Source organism: Protopterus annectens, chromosome 6.part0 (genome assembly GCF_019279795.1).
Source record: "Protopterus annectens isolate FY-2018-M chromosome 6.part0, PAN1.0, whole genome shotgun sequence".
NCBI lineage: Eukaryota > Metazoa > Chordata > Ceratodontiformes > Protopteridae > Protopterus > Protopterus annectens.
The window spans coordinates 429216316-429234730 of record NC_056737.1 but is presented as its reverse complement, the minus strand read 5'-3'; the positions used below and the strand labels follow the sequence as shown (position 1 = coordinate 429234730).

The window sequence follows — 18415 nt, the reverse complement described above, 5'->3', positions numbered from 1 at the left end:
CGAGGAGAAAAGCTCCAAAATAGTACCAAAATAGTACCAGCAACAAAAGTGATCATATGGCAGAGTTTTAAAACTAAACTAATAATTATAAAATGACAATATGTCCAAGAGTAAGATGTGACAAAATGCTAGAAAAAGTCAATACATTGATTATCATAAAGGACGGAGTTATATACAGTAGTAAGCAGAGTATAGAAGATTTTGACAGGTTTGCAAGACAAAAAGAACAAATAAATAATAAATATTAAAACTAACTGCAATTCAAATTGTAGCTTGCTACAGATCACCCATCATGTCCCAGGACCTCCATTCCACGTTCCTGGAAACACTGGGAAACATAAAGGTCCTACCAAACACCCTAATATTGGGTGATTTCAATTATCCAAACATTAACTGGGAGAACTACTCAAGTACTAACTAACTTGCCCAACATTTCCTAGAATTTTTAAACTCAAACACCCTGGTTCAACTGGTCAACACTCCCACCAGAGGTGACAACATATTGGACCTGGTCATCACCAACATGGGTGACCGGTGTTCCACACCGAAGGTCAACCCCTCGCTGGTTAGATCTGACCATAAACAAATCACTTTGGATATCCACATTCCGCCCTCACCCCCGGACAAGAAAACCACCATGAAAAACTTTTCAAAAGCAAACTTCACGTTACTTAAGACTGAGGTGGAAAGTTTCAAAGCCCCCATGCTGAAGGATAATGCTGTCCAAGCTGCAAAAATCTTTACTAATGCATTCTATGGGCACCTACAAGAATGCATGGATCATGCCATCCCAAGCAAAACCAAGACTCATTCCTCCAAGAAAAGGAAACCAGTTTGGTGGTCTCCTGCCATAAATAAGCTATACAATAGAAGGAGGAAACTAGTACAGAAAAGAGTAAAATCCCAAGAAGGGAAGACATCCCTGATCAGTATCAGCACGAAACTACGATCCCTCATAAAATCATCCAAGGCGAGCTTTGAAAGAAAAATTGCCAAGGACTCCAAAGATAACCACAAGGCATTCTTTAGCTATGTCAAGAATCTAAGTGGCAATGCTCAGATCTGCTCAGAGTTAGTGCAGAATGGCACAAAATACACTGAACCGACTGATATCGTCAACATGCTGGCAGACAGGTTCAGCGCAAACTGCACCCCCCTCTCATCCCCAAGAGGGCCCATAACCATACCAGAAGAATGTAGAGTCCCTGAAATCACAGACACTCAGGTTAAAACAGCCCTCTCCAAAGCCAAAAACACAGCATCAATGGGACCGGACAGTGTCCCAGGCTGCATCCTGCATGAGTTCAAAGACGAACTAACCCCTCACCTAAACACACTGTTCAAACACAGCCTCTCCACAGGCGATGTACCCATAGAGTGGTGCACAGCAGCAGTTATTCTGCTCCACAAAGGTGAAGTCACAACAGACCCCGGGAACTATCGCCCTATAAGCCTGACTAGCTTGGTCTGCAAGGCTATGGAGCGCATCATCATGGAGCTCATTAACAGAGACATTGGGAACCTCCGAACACTGGACCCTACCCAGTTTGGCTTTGTTAAGGGCAGATCATGCCTCCTGAACCTGGTGGACTTCTTTGAGACAGTTACCAAGGCTATAGATGAGGAAAAGGTGGTACACACAGCCTACCTAGACCTCGCAAAGGCCTTCGACACCATTCCCCATTCTGGTATTGTAGACAAGCTCACCAGCCTGAACATAAACCCCTACATCACAAGATGGGTTGCCAACTGGCTTACGGACAGAACCCACATGGTGAGAGTTGCGGGAGCTAGGTCCGACTCTAAATTGGTTACAAGTAGAGTTTCCCAGGGCTCAGTCCTAGGACCCCTCCTGTTCAGCATATACTTCTCAGAGGTACAGGCAAGCACAGGAGGACTATGGCTGACCAAGTTCGCAGACAACTGCAAACTAGGGCCTATAATTGACTCTCTGGCTGACACAGACATCCTCCAAAAGGGTCTCACTGAGATGGATACCTGGTGTCAAAATCATGGCTTCAAGCTAAATGTCAAAAAGTGCATAGTCATCCCCTTTGGAAAAAACAAACTACCCACAAACAACCACATAGGTGGTAGTTCCCTAAATATGGAAGACATAATAAGGGATCTGGGGACCCAAGTAGATAGTAATCTCAACTTTGATAATCACATTGCCAAAGTGGTTAGAAAATCCTTCTACATGGCCCACCTAATCACAAAAGGGTTTGCATCCAGATCAAAAGAGGTCATTGTACCCGTCTACTCATCACGCTTCAGACCTATCATAGACTACAACGCCCCATTTGGGCTGTACCTTACAAGACACCTGCAACAGCTGGAAAGACCACAGAAGTACCTCACCAAGAGGATCACTGGCCTCAAACAGATGCCCTATGCAGCTCGACTGAAGAAATTACAGCTGTACTTGGTTGCATACCGCCTACTCATAGGTGGTCTCTGCCTGACATACAAGGCCATGTCCAACCCAGAATTGATGGACATGCTCCACCTAAAGAAAACCTTATCCCCGCGAGCCACACGCTCTAGGGATCTAAACCTCATCACAACAATAAATAGTACATGCTGGAGGGATAGATTCCTGTCTCAGAGACTTTCCATGCTTTGGAACAAGATCCCAATCTACATCAGGCAGAGCTCCTCGTTAACACTCTTCAAAAGAAATCTTGACGAGTGGATGGGAAACAGAAAGTTTACCTCAGGGATCACTTCAGTGGCTCTGCTGGACAGAGGAACAGGGAACTAATCTAAGGGGGTGGCGAAAGCCAACACATTCTGGCTAGGCTTATAAATGCCTTCGGGCAGATAGCCTAGTACCTACCTATGAACCTATGAACCTATATAGGAGATAAACCCAAGGCAAAAGCCAATTTCCAAAGCCTGCAGCTCTGGAAGCTGTAAGAACTACTGACTATTAGTAGACTTTTTTGAAGTAGCGGCAGAGAGAGGAGGCAGACATGGTTGCTGCATTAGAATTAGAGGAGGAGAGGTGGATTAAGTTGAGTCATTACATAAGCAAGTCCACGATAAATGGAGAGTATCGTTTAGAGTTGTTTTTAAAGAGTTAGGGTTTGAGATCTGTCTGACACTTAGAGGAAGTTTATTCCAAGCATTTGCCACTGAGTAGTTGTAGAGAAGTTTTCCAATATTTGTATTAGCCTCATACAGTTGCAGAAGATGCCATTGGGAGCTACAGAGATCCCGGTTGGGAGTATAAGGTTGGATGAGGGTAGAGAGAGAGAGAGCGGCAGGAAGAGGGTTCATGTAAGATAGAATGAGCCAGGAGAAGCTGTGGTAGTAGGATTTGATGATGAAATTCCAGCCACTGCAGGTGTTTCAAGGCTAGGCAGTGGTGAGAGTGGTAGGGTTGGCTAGCGGCGAATCTTGCAATTTTGTTATAGGTGAGTTCCAGTTTAGATAGAAGATGGACTTGGATGTTAGTGAGAATGGGGACAGCATAGAGTAGGGTGGGGAGTAGGAATGCTTGTACAAGGGAGTGCCTATAATCATTTCTAAGGATGTTTTTATGCCTGTATAGCAGACCTAACTTTTGATGTGTCTTTTTAATGCACTGCTTAATATGGAGATCGAACTTTAGTTGGTCATTGATAATAGCGCCTAGCAATTTTAAAGGTAGCTTTGTGATGTTGGATAGATTCAGGGAAGTTAAGTTTTCTTTAGGTTGAGTAGTAATTTTTTGGAAGTTAGACATTTTTCAACAGAGTGCAGAAACTCTTGGATGAGGGTGTGAAGTTGGGTGATATTGTCAGAAGGAGGAAGAGATAATTGTGGAATCATCTGCATATTTTTTATCAGAAAAGAATGGACAGGAAGACTGTAGGTCATTAGTAAAGATATTGAATAATAGGGGTCCAAGGATGGAGCCTTGAGATACCCCAGTTTGAACTGGTAAAAAGGGAGAGAAGTTAGATTGCCATTTAATAACTTGGTGTCTGTTGGAGAGATAGCTGGAGAACCAAGAATGTGCAGAATAGGAGAGCTTAAGGTAGCTAGTTTGGATAGAAGCAGTTGGTGGGAAACAGTGTCAAAGGCTTTGGAGAGGTCTAGAAACAAACAGGAGATTAACTTTATTAATATACAAGTAATGCTCACTGTAAAATGAGTCTGCTGTATCAAGCCACTTTGGAGCTCAGGCGGCAAAAAACAGCCTTCATTATTTCATGCTCGCTCAGCAGCATTTCTGCTGTTTAGCAAGTGTAAAATGTAAAAAAAAAAAAAGAAAATTAAAAGTGTTTGTGTGTGTTTATGTCTGTTTGTGTGTAAGTGTATGCATGCATGTAAGTGAAAGTGGAATAGCTCGAGCCATTATTTCACACTCGCTAAGCAGCACTTTTACTGTTTAGTGAGTGTAAAAAAAATAAACAGAAAAAAGTATATGTGTGTGTGTATGTGTATGAGTGAATTTGTGTTTCTGTCTGCGTGTGTGAGTGAATGTGTGCATGAAAGCAGAAGAGACTGTGTGTGTGTGTGTGTGTGTGTGTGTGTGTGTCTATGAGAAAGAGTGAACAGTGAGATCGATCTAGTCATTATTTTACACTCACTAAACACCACTTTTACTGTTTAGCGAGAGTAAAGTGAAAAAAGAAAAGAAACTTAAAATAACAGTGTGTGTGTGTGTGTGTGTGTGTGTGTGTGTGTGTGTGTGTGTGTGTGTGTGTGTGTGTGTCTGTATGTGAGTGGGAGTGTACGTGTGTATGAAAGCAGAAGAGACTGAGTGCGTGAGAGAGTGAAGAGTGAGAGCGATCCCTGGGCAGCAGCAGTTAAGAGGTCTGCATACCTCTTGATCTCTTTCCTCAACATGTCTGGATAAGCATAAAATAAACAGGGGACAAAGGCTCAAAATAGCAATATATTTTTACGTTATCTTGTTATAAAATCAGCTTGCATTTTCTGAAGCAGAGATGTGTGTATGTGTGCCTGCATGACAGAGATCGACCACTGGCAATAGTGGTAAAGAGGTCTACATACCTCTCAACCTTTTAGCTAAAGAAATATGGATAAATAAAAAAGGGTGAACAAAGCCTGAAAAATAGAAACAGATTTTTATTATTGTTTTTATAAAAGTTGCTTAAATAACAGGATTCATATTAGGGGTTTGCGAGGCTGGTATAAGGGGTTGGGAGGTTGGTATAATGGGTATGGTGTTTACCTTACAGCTACAAGCTGCAGAGTTTGATTCTTACATGGGTTAATTGGCTAGGCTTAAAATGGCTCACAAGGGCATAGCCATGAATTTTCTAAATGAAATGAAAGTCTGAAACTCAAATTTATGTCATCGTTTAGAGATATCAATCTTTAATAAATGGCAACAAAACAAATGCTTGAGGAGAAAAGCACTAAAAAAAAATAAAGTAAATATCTGGACATTTTTTAAAGTGTTATAGTTTGGATGTTAAATGCTTACTCCAACACCATTGACATATTCTACAGCAAGTTTGAAACATTAGGCGATGGGCCTCATAACACTTCTTGGTGGGCATTTATTACACATTATACCATGACCCCCTATTAATATTCCAAAACGTGCACGCTGATTGGCCAGCGTGCACGTTGTAAATCGACTTATACTAATGGAAAAAGGTCCGGTCGCCCGGACTTTTTCCATTAGTATAAGTCTTTTTTTAAAACACTGTCTCGCTATGTTAAAAGAGTTTAACATAGCGACACAGGTTTAAAAAAAGCAACGGAGATCTCCATTGCTTTTTTTAAAGCTGTCTCGCTATGTTAAACTCCTTTAACATAGCGACACAGTGTGTAAAAAGCAATGGAGATCTTGCTTTCTCCGTTGCTTTTTTTTTAAACCTGTCTCGCTATGTTAAATGTGTTTAACATAGCGAGACAGCTTTAAAATAAGCAGCAGAGATCTCCGTTGCTTATTTTAAAGCTGTCTCGCTATGTTAAACCCATTTAACATAGCAAGACAGGTTTAAAAAAAAAAAGCAATGGAGAAAGAAAGATCTCGTTACTACTGTTTGCTATGTTAAATGGGTTTAACATAGCAAGACAGCTTTGAAATAAGCAACGGACATCTCCGTTGCTTATTTTAAAGCTGTCTCGCTATGTTAAACCCATTTAACATAGCGAAACAGTAAAAAAGCAACGGAGATCTTGCTTTCTCCATTGCTTTTGGCCACAGCTCTGATGTACTGCGCAGGCATGCGTAGTACATCAGAACTGCCACGGATGCCAGACAGCTGCGGAAGGGCAGCAAAGAGGCATTATACAATGCCATTATTTAAGAAAAGTAATTGTTTCTTTTCTTAAATAATGTCATAGTATAATAGCAATAACCCACTTCTGGGTGTGGGTAATGCGGGATTTAACCACGGTTGTCTTTGTTTGGTCCCTCGGGCTTCGCCCTCGGGAACAAACCACACCAACCGTGGTTAAATCCCGCATTACCCACACCCAGGTGTGGGTTATTGCTATATTAACACACACCCTGTCAGGCATTATTGCTTGCTTAAATAACTGACCTGTTGAATGGAATGTATTAGAACAAGAACACTCATCCACATACCTAATTAATTGAATAAACTACTGGAAACTTCAACAAGGTGTCTTTATTACTCCCACAGGGAGAGTATGCGAGAGAGAGAGAGAGAGGGAGAGAGGGAGAGAGAGAGAGAGAGTCTCCTAGATCTGCTAGCTAAAGTGATTTTGTATGAACTAATCCTTTATACTCTGCTTCTTGTTAGTCCTGGCACCCTCTATGTTACAGGTGGAGTACCAAACGTCACTTAAGCCGTCTGTATTACCTCTGTTTTCTGTTTATACACAGCAGGGATGGGGGTTCCAAACCTGTGTGTTGACCAGGGTACTAGATTCCCTTGCTCCAGCTCTAGAAAGACGGTTCACTTTCTATGTTATCAAATAAAATTTAAGTTAAATATCTGATGATTTGTAGACATGTTTAAACTGAGAGAGAGATTGAGGCAGAGAGTTTAGTTGTAGTTGTGATATTTACCTGTGTATGGAAAGAAGATGTGGTATTCAGATGGTTGCAGAGTCATCAGTTTGATTCAGCTTGGGTGATATAAGTGTTTCAGGACCTACAGGCTGTAATTTAAGTGGCAAATCTGAATCTAAGAGCAGTTTCAAAAATCACAGAATTTGCTTTGACAGTATTACCAATTTATTTGTGCTTATTTAACCAAAGACAGACACTTGCAAAATCTATTTGCAATGCAGTGTCAAGGCCTCTAATGATTGCAGAGGCTTTAGGGAGTAAGAAGTCATCTGTACACTGAATGCATTTAAGTTAGGGAGATCAGAAAGAAGAATGTTTAGAAAGAGGGGAAAAAGGGTAAAGCCAAGTAATGAACCTTGTAGAACATCAAAACATAGCACAGTGGTAGGTATTATTTCATTAACTACAAACATATGAATGTGTTTGAGTTGCAGGAGGGCCTCAGTTTCTGGCATCTTTCTGTTTAGATGGCTGGTAAAATGGTGTCACTTTGTTTTAGAAAAAGACTCCCATATTAAAAATATTTCAGGATTGCTGGTGAGAACCTAAGATTCAGGGGCAGTCCATTTTGTTGCTACACTTCTGCAGTTTAAGTGCACAATAGAGATTTACAGGTGAGTATCTTAGAAAAGAGTATGTTATGGAGAGTTGTGGGGAGAACATTTTACCATAATAGTAGTGCCATAGATGCATGCAGAATATGGATATTTTAATACAGATATCTGAACCTGTGACTTACAAGATATGAAGCTGGAGTAGGTTTTTGAACTGAGAAAGACTTTAGTAAGGGAAGGTGTTTGTATCTGAAATCTAATTCAGGTTAATTAAATTGTGGATGTACAACTGACTGAGTGAGACAGAGTGACCAGAATATTTTTATTGTAGTATAATGGAGTATAGGAATGGTAAAGTAATTTGAAATGGATATGGTGCCCTGCAAGATGCTTAAAACAGAAAGAGTAAAAGAGGAGATGCATAATATATTTAAAAAAAAAAAAACGCTTTTAAATAAAAGTCTGTCACTAAGGAAAAATATGTTAAAAAATGACAATATCCCGTTTCTCTTATTTTAAGTTATAGTTAAAGTATGCAAACTGAAAAATGAATGAATGCATGGCTTTTGCTGGAACTATTTATCTAAGCACATAATAGAATATAAAACGTTAAAATGTGAGACCTGAAGTTAATTCAATATGTAAGAAAAAGACTTTGAAACATTTTTTTCTTTGAAATAGAGTAAAATGTCTAGATGGGACATGTAACTTGACCTTCAGCAAATGAATATGGGCCATAAATGTTTCAAATGGGCTTACTCACCATGTGAAATGCTGATTACAGATATTTTTGCAAGCACTTTTCCTCCTCTGTGCCTAACTCATTCTGGTTTTACACTGGCGATGTTTTCAAATTGACAGGCTTTATAGAGTTGATAGTGACATCATTTTCTATGCACAAAACCATGAGGCAATTGGCAGCATTTCACTTTGTAAAAAGACTTCTGTCAGCTACTTTTTTGTTTATATAACTTTGTTCCCTAGCAGGATGCTCCTTGGTTAGCACTAAGGCTTCTTTTCTTTTTTCAATGCCCCTGACATTGCAAATGTATTGGAAAGGAAAATATGAGGCTATATAGATGACATGAAAATATGACAGAGAAATGATAGATTGATATTAACCATCATCAGAGACAGTTGATAAACCCTTGTCTGTACTGCATGCAGTTCAGTAACTCCCTTCCCAAATCCATAGATACATAGATGCACACATACATACATATGTTTCAAGCACGGGCATTAGTGCCCTTCTAGCTTGCCAATATACCAAAACACTTGTTCCCATAATAAATGTCCAGTCTGTTCTTAAAAATATCTAAACTAGTACTTGCTTTAATGTAATTTAATAGTCTGTTCCATGCATCAGCTACTCTGTCAGAGAACCAATCAGTACACTTCTCATTCCTATAGAATCTTCTACATAGGTTATCTGATGATTCTCTAGTACTTTTTGGTAACCCCAAACATTCCCAGAGGTAGTTGTCCCCAAATGCCTTGTATACCTGAATAAGATCTCCTCTTAAATATCTGTAAGAGACACTGTACAAGTTCAGATATTTTAGTCTACAGTTGTATAACTATCATTAACCAATTGGTTGATATGATTAGAAAAACTCATAGCTGAATCTAGCCATATACTCAGGTCCTAAAATGAGACTATAGTTTTAATCACTGTATGCTGTATTAAATATTCACCTTTCAATTTATGTCTCCCAAATCTCATATGCTTAGTTTTTGATGTATTTATGAGCATATTATTCTCATGTGCTCAGATGGTCAATTTAGTCAAGTTATTTTGCAGGCATGCCTTATCTGTAACACATATAATCAGTTTACCCGGTTTCAGATCATCTGCATATAGACTGTAGAACACCTCAGATGAAAAAAGCTGGGTCTGAAAAATACAGTCTAAACAAGTAAGGACCTAAGACAGAGCTGTATGATACTTGCCATGTCCTATTTGTAAGCCATGCAGCTATTCATCTTATCAAGAGTAGTACATCAATACCTAGTTGTACTAATTTATTTGTCAGTGTTTTGTGTATGATCTTGTCAAATGCTGAAGTTAAATCTGTATAAATTACATCACAGCACAATTTTTCATTCATAGCTGTTATTATATTGTTATAAAACATTATTTTATAGGTGGTAATAGATCGATTTTCAACATATGCATGCTGATATATGGTTTGATGTCCCAGTCTATCCATTTCTGACAATAACTTATCCAATATTACCTTTTCCATTATTTTTCCACAACATGAAAGTGGACTTAAGGGTCTATATGACTCTGGGTTTGTCCTACTCCTCTTTCCCTTAAAGATGGGTTTAATAGATTTCATGGATGCTATATAGAGACAATTACTAAGCTGATGCAAGGTCTGCACCGGATGCCATAGGGTCTGCACCGGATGCCATAGGAGACTAAAGGAACTGTATATGTTTGTCCGCTGGGAAAATAATGTAAGTATTTAAGTATTTCAAGACTGGATCTGTATTTTATTTAGTAGGTAGGAAAATGAGCAATGAGGTGTGCCAAGTTGTTATCTGCTGTCAAAATATGTGTGTGTGTGTGTGTGTGTGTGTGTGTGTGTGTGTGTGTGTGTGTGTGTGTGTGTGTGTGTGTGTCTATGAGTGTGTGTGTGTGTGTGTGTGTGTGTGTGTGTGAGTGTGTGTGTGTCTGTGAGTGTGTGTGTGTGAGTGTGTGTCTGTTTGTGTGTGTGTGTGTGTGTGTGTGTGTGTGTGTGTGTGTGTGTGTGTTTACCCATAGTGTAAAACTATGTGCCACCAGAAATATCACTTTAGGAACATGCTGTAGGAAAATTATGAAAACTTTGCATTAATAAGTTAATGTTTCAACTATTATCTGTTGAATTATTTTTCTCCTTTCTGCGCAAACAGGAATTTCAAGCTGAAGTCAATGCACACAGTCAGCAGATCCAGAGGGTATTGGACATGGGGAAGACTATGGTGAACTCCAAACATCGTACAGCTCAAGCCATTTCAGAGAAGTGCAAAAAGCTGGTAGAAAGCTGGCAGGTGCTACAGGCAGCTTGTAATGAAAGAATGCAGCAGTTGCAGAACTCCGTCAAGTTCCATCAGGTAGGAAAGCAACACAGAACTATAGCAACAGGATAAACAAGCATTTTTAATACTGTTTTGGTTTAATTGCAAAATTAAAGCCAAGGTTATCAAGAAACCGTGTTCTCAAAGTTTATTTAAACCAATAATGCAAGAAAATATATTTTGTCAGAAAACTAGTTTCATATGCAACATTAATATAAATAACAAGCATACTAAAATAACATTTTAGTAATTGGACTCTCATGTGTATCCTGACTTTTTATCCTTAACTTTTAAGGATCTGCAATTTTAATTCCTAGAAAAATGTAAAACCATTTTATGAGGGAATAATTAGCACATTTAAAAATACTTCCTTTTTTTGGCAAAATTTGAATTAAACATTAATTTATTTATACATTTAATCTTTCATTCATACATTGTCTGATACTTGCTTTTCATTCTCAAGGCCACTGGGGAGCTAGAGACTATCCCAGAAGAGAGAGGGCATAGGGCAGAGGACCAGACGCGGAAGGATGGCAGTCCATTAAAAGATACACATTGTACGCATGCAACACACACACCTAGGGTAATTTAAAAGGGTTGCCAATTCAAGTTTAGGTTGTATTACCCAATTATATAACATTGCAGTATTATTCATTTAACTGTTGACCAGGTTAGTGCATTGGCTATACATGATCATTGTCTGTCAAAGCCTGTCATTACAATAAAGGTAACTAGAGAAATAGCAGTAAAACTGCAGGACATATGTAATTTTGAGGTGAGAGGTAATTATCATTTGGTTTGCACACCCTGAGATGTGCAACTCTCTTGTGCAGTGCAGGTTTTCTGCTTTTTACTCATTACTTGTTGAATGAGACTCTGACTCTTCAGCAACTCTGAATAAAATAATGTGGATATTAAGAAATTAATCAGTAAAGTATTTAAAAAGAGGGGTGAACAGTGTGGTGCAGTGATTAGAGTTGCCGCATCACAGCAAGACTTTCTCCAGTTTGATTCTCAGCTGCAGTGCATTCTGTGTGGAGTCTGCATGTCCTTGCTGAAGTCACATAGGTTTCCTCTGGGTACTCCTGTTTCCTCCCACACTCGAAAGACATGCTGCAGGAGGATTGGGCACTCTAAATTGGCCCTAGGTGTGAATGTATGAATGTGTGTGCCTTCTGTGGAAGGTTGGGCGCCAGGCTGGCAACTTGACACCGTAAAACTCCACTGCCAGTCATTTTGCAGACCATTGTTCCACTGTGGTGACCCCTAATGGGAAAAGCCGAAAGAAGATTTAAAAAGAGGATCACATGAAACATGGGATATGCTCCATTTTCCTATGATGATAGAACTTTATATTTGGAAAACGTCTGTGTGTAGCCTGAGGATCATAAATATAAACAAATGAGAAATGTCCACATACGTTGCTAGAAAAAAGTCGACAGGCACTGATTTGATTCCATATGTCATTCTCAAAGGAAATCATGGCGAAATGTACTGCTTAAAAACAAGTTGCTCATATCAAAAACACATTAATTACTGTATTGTATAGTTCTAATCAGATATATTGTGACAGTTTCTGCCTGGATAATGTTATATGTATAGTTCTAATGGGTCTATATTATATGTCTGAAGATTTCTAACTTCTAACACCATTAGATCGATACATATGGTTGAAGTTAGAAAACTTCGAACAGTTAAAAAAAAAAAAAAAATAAAGCATAAAAAATAAAAGTAATGGGTTAGAGCAGGGGCAAGCACCCCTGCACCCCCCACACCCCCTGCTCTTTAAATATACCAACTCCGAGACCACACTACAGTGCGGTAAAGGGAAATTTCTCTTTACTGCACTATAGTGCGATCTTGGAGTTGGAATATTTAAAGAGCAGAGGGTGTGGGGGTGCATGGGGGCTTGCCTCCTTGCCTACAACTGTTAGTTTTTTTTAAATTTTTTTTATGTATGTTCTAAGTTTTCTAACTTCGACCATATGGTGTCAATCATATGATGTTCGAAGTTAGAAATCTTCAGACATATGATATAGACTCAGTTCTAATAAGATACAGTGTGACAGATGCTGCCTGGATAATGTTATATTCCAGGCATTTGATTACTGGTTCATGCATCTTCATGTTCCTGAGCAGTGATGTTGTTAGGCCACTAAGACCTTCAAATGGAAGTGTGTATACACTGGCAAGCTTCAGGCCACATATTACTGAATGCAGTGGGCTTTAATGGTTAGTATAATATATTTAATTAAATGTGCTCTTAAAAAGTCTACTTCTATCTAGTGGGTTAACTCAGTTAACAAATAAATTAAATAAATAAACAAATAGATAAATAAAACATTTACAGCCTTTCATATTTTTGTCTGCTTATTATTCCAGTTCTTGCTTGGCATGTCAGAGATAGATGCCTGGATCGTAGAACATCTCCCCCTGGTGGCCAGCAATGAGTATGGGAAAAATGAAGATGCTACACTGAATCTCATTAAGAAACATAAGGTACAGTAATGTGGTAATGACAAAAGACCAGCCAAAATGTGTTTGTGAGGGAGTGGTGGTGACAGGGAGTGATAAAGCTTTCTTTACTGATAATATAGTGCAGCACTGCTGAAGGTGGCAGGGAGTGTTTGCTTTGGATGGGATGTTAAGTCAAGGTTCCATCTACCTGGTCCGCTAACTGTTCAGATGCACGTCTCTGGTCCTGTGGTGCTTCTTTGATGAAGATTAAGTGTGAATTTCATTATTAAACCTTAACTAGAGAAATATATAGAAATTCTACAAAAATAATATAACATTTTGACTCTAACAGGTTTACAGGGAAAAAAAAACGACATTATCATATTCCAAAGGCTGATGTTTATCAGTATGACTATGACATTAATGAGGGAAGTGTGTATACATGAAAATAGAAATGGAATCAGCATTTGAAGAATATAAACACGACAACTGGGACTGGGATTGACACTAATAGTATACTATGTTACTGGCAGATAGAAATGTCTTATTTATTTGTGCTGTTCTTTTACTTACCAGGTAAGATCAAGTAGGTGCAGTTGTGAGTATTTACTGGAACATTCCTCATAATGAGATACAGCTGAGAGGTTTGCCTGTGAATGTTAAAGGAGTAATGCAGAAATACCTAGGCATATTAAATATTTTTCAGACTCAGAATGTTCTAACAATAACTGTTTAAAATTACCTTTATCTAGAGTTTTGCATAGCTCAAAAATATACCACCTATAGTACTAGCAGTCTATAGTAAGCTGACAGAGAAAGTCAATAGAGAGAAGGGACTTAGAGAAAATACAACGGCTTGAATAAATAATATTAACTATATTTAATGTAAGATTACATCTGCTTTTAAGATATTTTCTTATTTCCTTTTATTTGGGCCAAATCAGCAATCATACATTCAATGGAATTGTATGCTTATAAAAATCTACATCTAGTTTTGTCAATAGAGTATATGTGTGGCTAGTTTATTTACTGTAAAGTAAAAGACAGGATGCTGTAACATTGTCTCTTGTTTATATAATTAGCAAAGTTTCCACAACTGAATTATGTATATTTTTTTATTATTTCATACTTTGCTGAATAGTTAATTTCATAACACAAGTACACTAAACTTGGCAATCTCGAGGAGAAAGTGTTGGTAGCTTGCAGAAAAAGAAGTAAAACGGCTTAATGCTGAATGCTTTTCTTCATAGGAAATAATTTCCGGTGGTACTTCTAATTGTACAAGGCCACGATAGAAAAGCAAAGAAAGCAAAACAGCTGACCTCAGAATAAAATACTGAGTTTACTCACCTCTAGCACCTCAGCGCGTGCCTTCAAGGACTAAGCAATTCATCAGCATGGAACAGTATATATATATATATATATATATATATATATATATATATATATATATATATATATATATAATATACAAAAAATCTTAAAACAAATAATTGGATAATAACTTGATTAAACTCATTCAATTAGTTAATTAATTAAATGTCTCCAATTACATTCACTAACTGTCAAGCCCATGCAGAGTTAAAGTATTATATTTTAAAATATACATTGTTTCCTTATACAGTAACGTATCTTTTAATGTCACATTTGTACCCTGTTTTACAGTTACTTGTTCTAAAATGCTACCCTGTAACAAGGTGGAGTCCCCTCTATGATATTGTTTAAAGTGCATTGTGCAGTGGCAATTATTCACTTGTTAGGGAAATTTCTCCCTTCTTCAAGTAAGAATGAATTCTGAGTTGGTATATATAACTTTGGGGGGGAGGGTGTAGGTGGGCTTGGCCTCCTGCAAAAACATGAACAGGGGAGTTTTTTGCCCTTTTGGTTTTTGGGCAGTTTCATTTGTTCTGTTGAGGAGTCAACTACCAGGAAGTTTGTGTTTATGGTAGAACAACTAAACTACTCACAAGAAGACTTACTTAGTATAACAAAATAATATATTTAATTGGTATTGACCATATGTCATTTTGTAGTGTTTAAATTATAACTTCACACAGCTCCTTATTCCACCTGAACTTCTGCACATGACCAGATGACAATGCCCATATATATAACTACTAGTATGCCCCCCAACACTACTAAGAAGGGGTGTAGTCTTCTCCTCTGAAGAGCACCCTCAAAGACATTTTTGGTCTATTTTTTTGTGCATTGGACAGTGAAGGGAGGATTAACTAAGGATACTATGAGGATAAATTGTAGGGCTGATTATTAGCAAGCAAAGAAGGATTCCTGTAAATTTTCTTGTGTTTCTTAGCGGGGCCACATGCTGTAACACAAATATCCATTCACCCTTTAAATGTAGAGAGGTACATGGTCTCATGTGCACAAGAGTGTCAGCTAGAGGAACTATCACCACAGCAAGTGCTCCCTGGTGCTCTGATCCACTATCTGTCTGGGAAATGAGAAGTAACCATGGGCTCCATACTGCAGCCATGTCTCTGGTAGTCTGTGTATGAGAAGTGACCATGGGCTCCATACTGCAGCCATGTCTCTGGTAGTCTGTGTATGAGAAGTGACCACGAGCTCCATACTGCAGCCATGTCTCTGGTAGTCTATGTATCTTTTCAAAGCAAACTCATGAGTGGTGATGAATGCAGTGCTACTCCACTAGAAGATGAAATACTGCTTTGGTCTTTGTCCTCTCATTGCAGAAGTATGTGGCCTCAAATACTCTAAGCGTAGCTTTTTCTCCTGGCTCTACAAGCAATGAGATTGTCTCCCAAAGAGATCACAGTTCTGAAGAACTGAACTTGTTATGTTACTTTCCTTTTTTAGGTATCTTGCTGTGTAATACCCAAGTGTATGCTAATTTTCTACAGCATTAAAATGTGACAGTAACTGTTTTGTATATTTAATAGCAAACATTCTTCCAACCTGTTGATCTAAGTAGAGCGGTTGGACATGATGAACTGAGTAATGGATATGGAACTAAATGTAAAGAAAAATCTGAAGTGAAGGCAAGATGTCTACTACCAGAGCTGAGTCCAATTAGGCTATAGTATTTTATTTAAATTATTTTTAAAATAATACATTATTTTTGTTTTTTTTTCTTGTCTTAGGCTTTAGAACGTCAGACAGATATTTACATCAGCCTGGCAGAAGACCTGTATCAGAATGCCAAAAGCCTGCCAGATGGTAAGAATATCAGTTCTGAAGACGTTGATGGACCACAGAAGAAACTACAGTCTCAATTAAATAAACTGCAGAGCCTTTCAGCAGCCAGGTGTGTACTTGAACATCAATATCTACCCTTCCCTGAAACATACTTGCTGTCTACAGGAAGGCAGGCACAACTGTTTTGTTGAAATACTTACTATTGTCAGGTTGCTATGCACAACTCTTCCATTTAAAAAAATGTACCTTTGTCCTCCCCAGGTAGGCATTTAAAGTGAGTCAAATAATATAAATATAATAAATGTACTAAAGACTTCAACAGATACCTTTCTCTAAAATACTGTTTTGTAAACAAAAGCAGTACCAGAGAGAAAATTAACACATAATTAGTTTTACATGGGGGTAGGGCTCATAAATGAGGGACTGCAACACATGCTTTGTAGTATAATTAGCTATGAGGTTGCCACAGTTTGAAGAAAAAATTTCCCAAGTTGCAGCAACCTCACATTGAGAAGTCAGTTTAGAGATATATGGATTCATATAAGCTTTCCCAATAACTTTTCAGGGAATCCCAGCATACCTAAATTAGCTAATGGGACATCTTAGGTTGTGAAAATACTACCATAATGGAGAATTAAATTATCATAAGTCATGGCATGCAGCAGCCATCAGTAAATTATCATAAACAGAAAGGATATAGTCATAACATGCAGCAGCCATCACACAGCATGACTTCATCTGACATAGTAGCATTCATTTGTGTTATGTGTCTGTGGACGTTTTTGGCAAACTTTTGGTAATTTGGGTTTCCTTGAGTTGGCTTCCATAGTGTGGGATTCTTTCAGAAAGTATTAACTTATTGAAATGGATATATAACATGACATGGATTTCATAAACATAGAACTCACATTTTTAAGAAACACATCCACAGTGGACATACCATAACTGTTAGTGTAAAAAATAATTCACATACTGCAAAACACAAATTGTGAAAACAAACTGCAGCACAATGAATGAATGAATGAATGAATGAATGAATGAATGAATGAATGAATTAAAAAATACACCTTCTCTGTTAACCCTTCCCAGGCAGCAATACATTACAATTATGTGACATGTTTCTATTAAGGTGTCTAAAATGATTTACTATGGCTTGTTTGAGTCAAGCTGTTTTTTTGGAAATTCTATGGTGGTTTGCTGTCTGTTGTAGCATTATATTTATGCTTGAAATGTAGCTGTGTCCTCTCCTATGAGACTGAAATATGATAGGAAAGGGTGAGTAGTGTTTTCATGTTTTAACAATATGAACCAAAACACTACAGCTACCAAATAATTAAATATTATTAAACAAACATTACCTACTTTTGTCTCTATATCCTAAAGAGACTCCTTCAGAACAGTCATATAAAATACCATTTAAATAAAGTTGTTCTTAAATCATACCACCCTCATCACCAACCAAAACGTACATTGCAAAGCTATGTAAGATGGAATTCACATGTAAAAGAAAAAAATGTAAATTTATGCTCTTCTAGTGTTATTAACAGTGTGTGAAACGTTAAAGCTGGCTCTAGATGTTTGTCACTGTTGAATTGAAAGCCTGACCCCATGTTTAAAATGAGGAAAGGGATTATGGATGGATGGATGCATGGCTGGATGGATGGATGGCTGGATGGATGGATGGATGGATTCATGCATGGATGGATGGATGGATGCATGCATGGATGGATGGATGGATGATGGATGTAAAATATGAAATCAAAATGTAATACCCTGATTGGTATTTAACCTTATTTCCTACATCAGCTCTTTTTAAAAGCGTGTTCTAATCACCTCAACATTTAGTTTTTAACACTCTGTAAGCCAGTAACTAAAATGTTTACACATCTGATAAACTGTGTATGTTTATAGAAATATCTGGCAGCTAACTGAATGTACGTACCTCAAACGTAAAATGGATTATGCATACCACTGAATTAAGACATCCCATTGCTAAAATAAGTCAAAACGGATTCTGTCTGCATAGTGATTGAGTCAGGGATAGGGTTAACATTTTGGTTAGGATTAGGTTTAGAGTTAACATACATAACTAGGGTGGTGCAGAGGGGTTTCACATATGAAACTAATGAAGCTCATCAGTTAGCTCTCAATGTGG

The 18415-nt window shown here is 38.1% G+C and overlaps 1 protein-coding gene across 1 annotated transcript in view; it reads left to right on the top strand.

The window, feature by feature from the left end:
• SPTBN5 (spectrin beta, non-erythrocytic 5) overlaps window positions 1-18415 on the top strand; it is a 1783454-nt gene that overhangs the window by 616777 nt on the left and 1148262 nt on the right. Inside the window, exons 26-28 of the mRNA XM_044073536.1 lie at window positions 10465-10665; window positions 13012-13128; window positions 16206-16369. Coding sequence (XP_043929471.1) covers window positions 10465-10665; window positions 13012-13128; window positions 16206-16369 — 482 coding nt within the window. The remainder of the gene's footprint in view (window positions 1-10464; window positions 10666-13011; window positions 13129-16205; window positions 16370-18415) is intronic.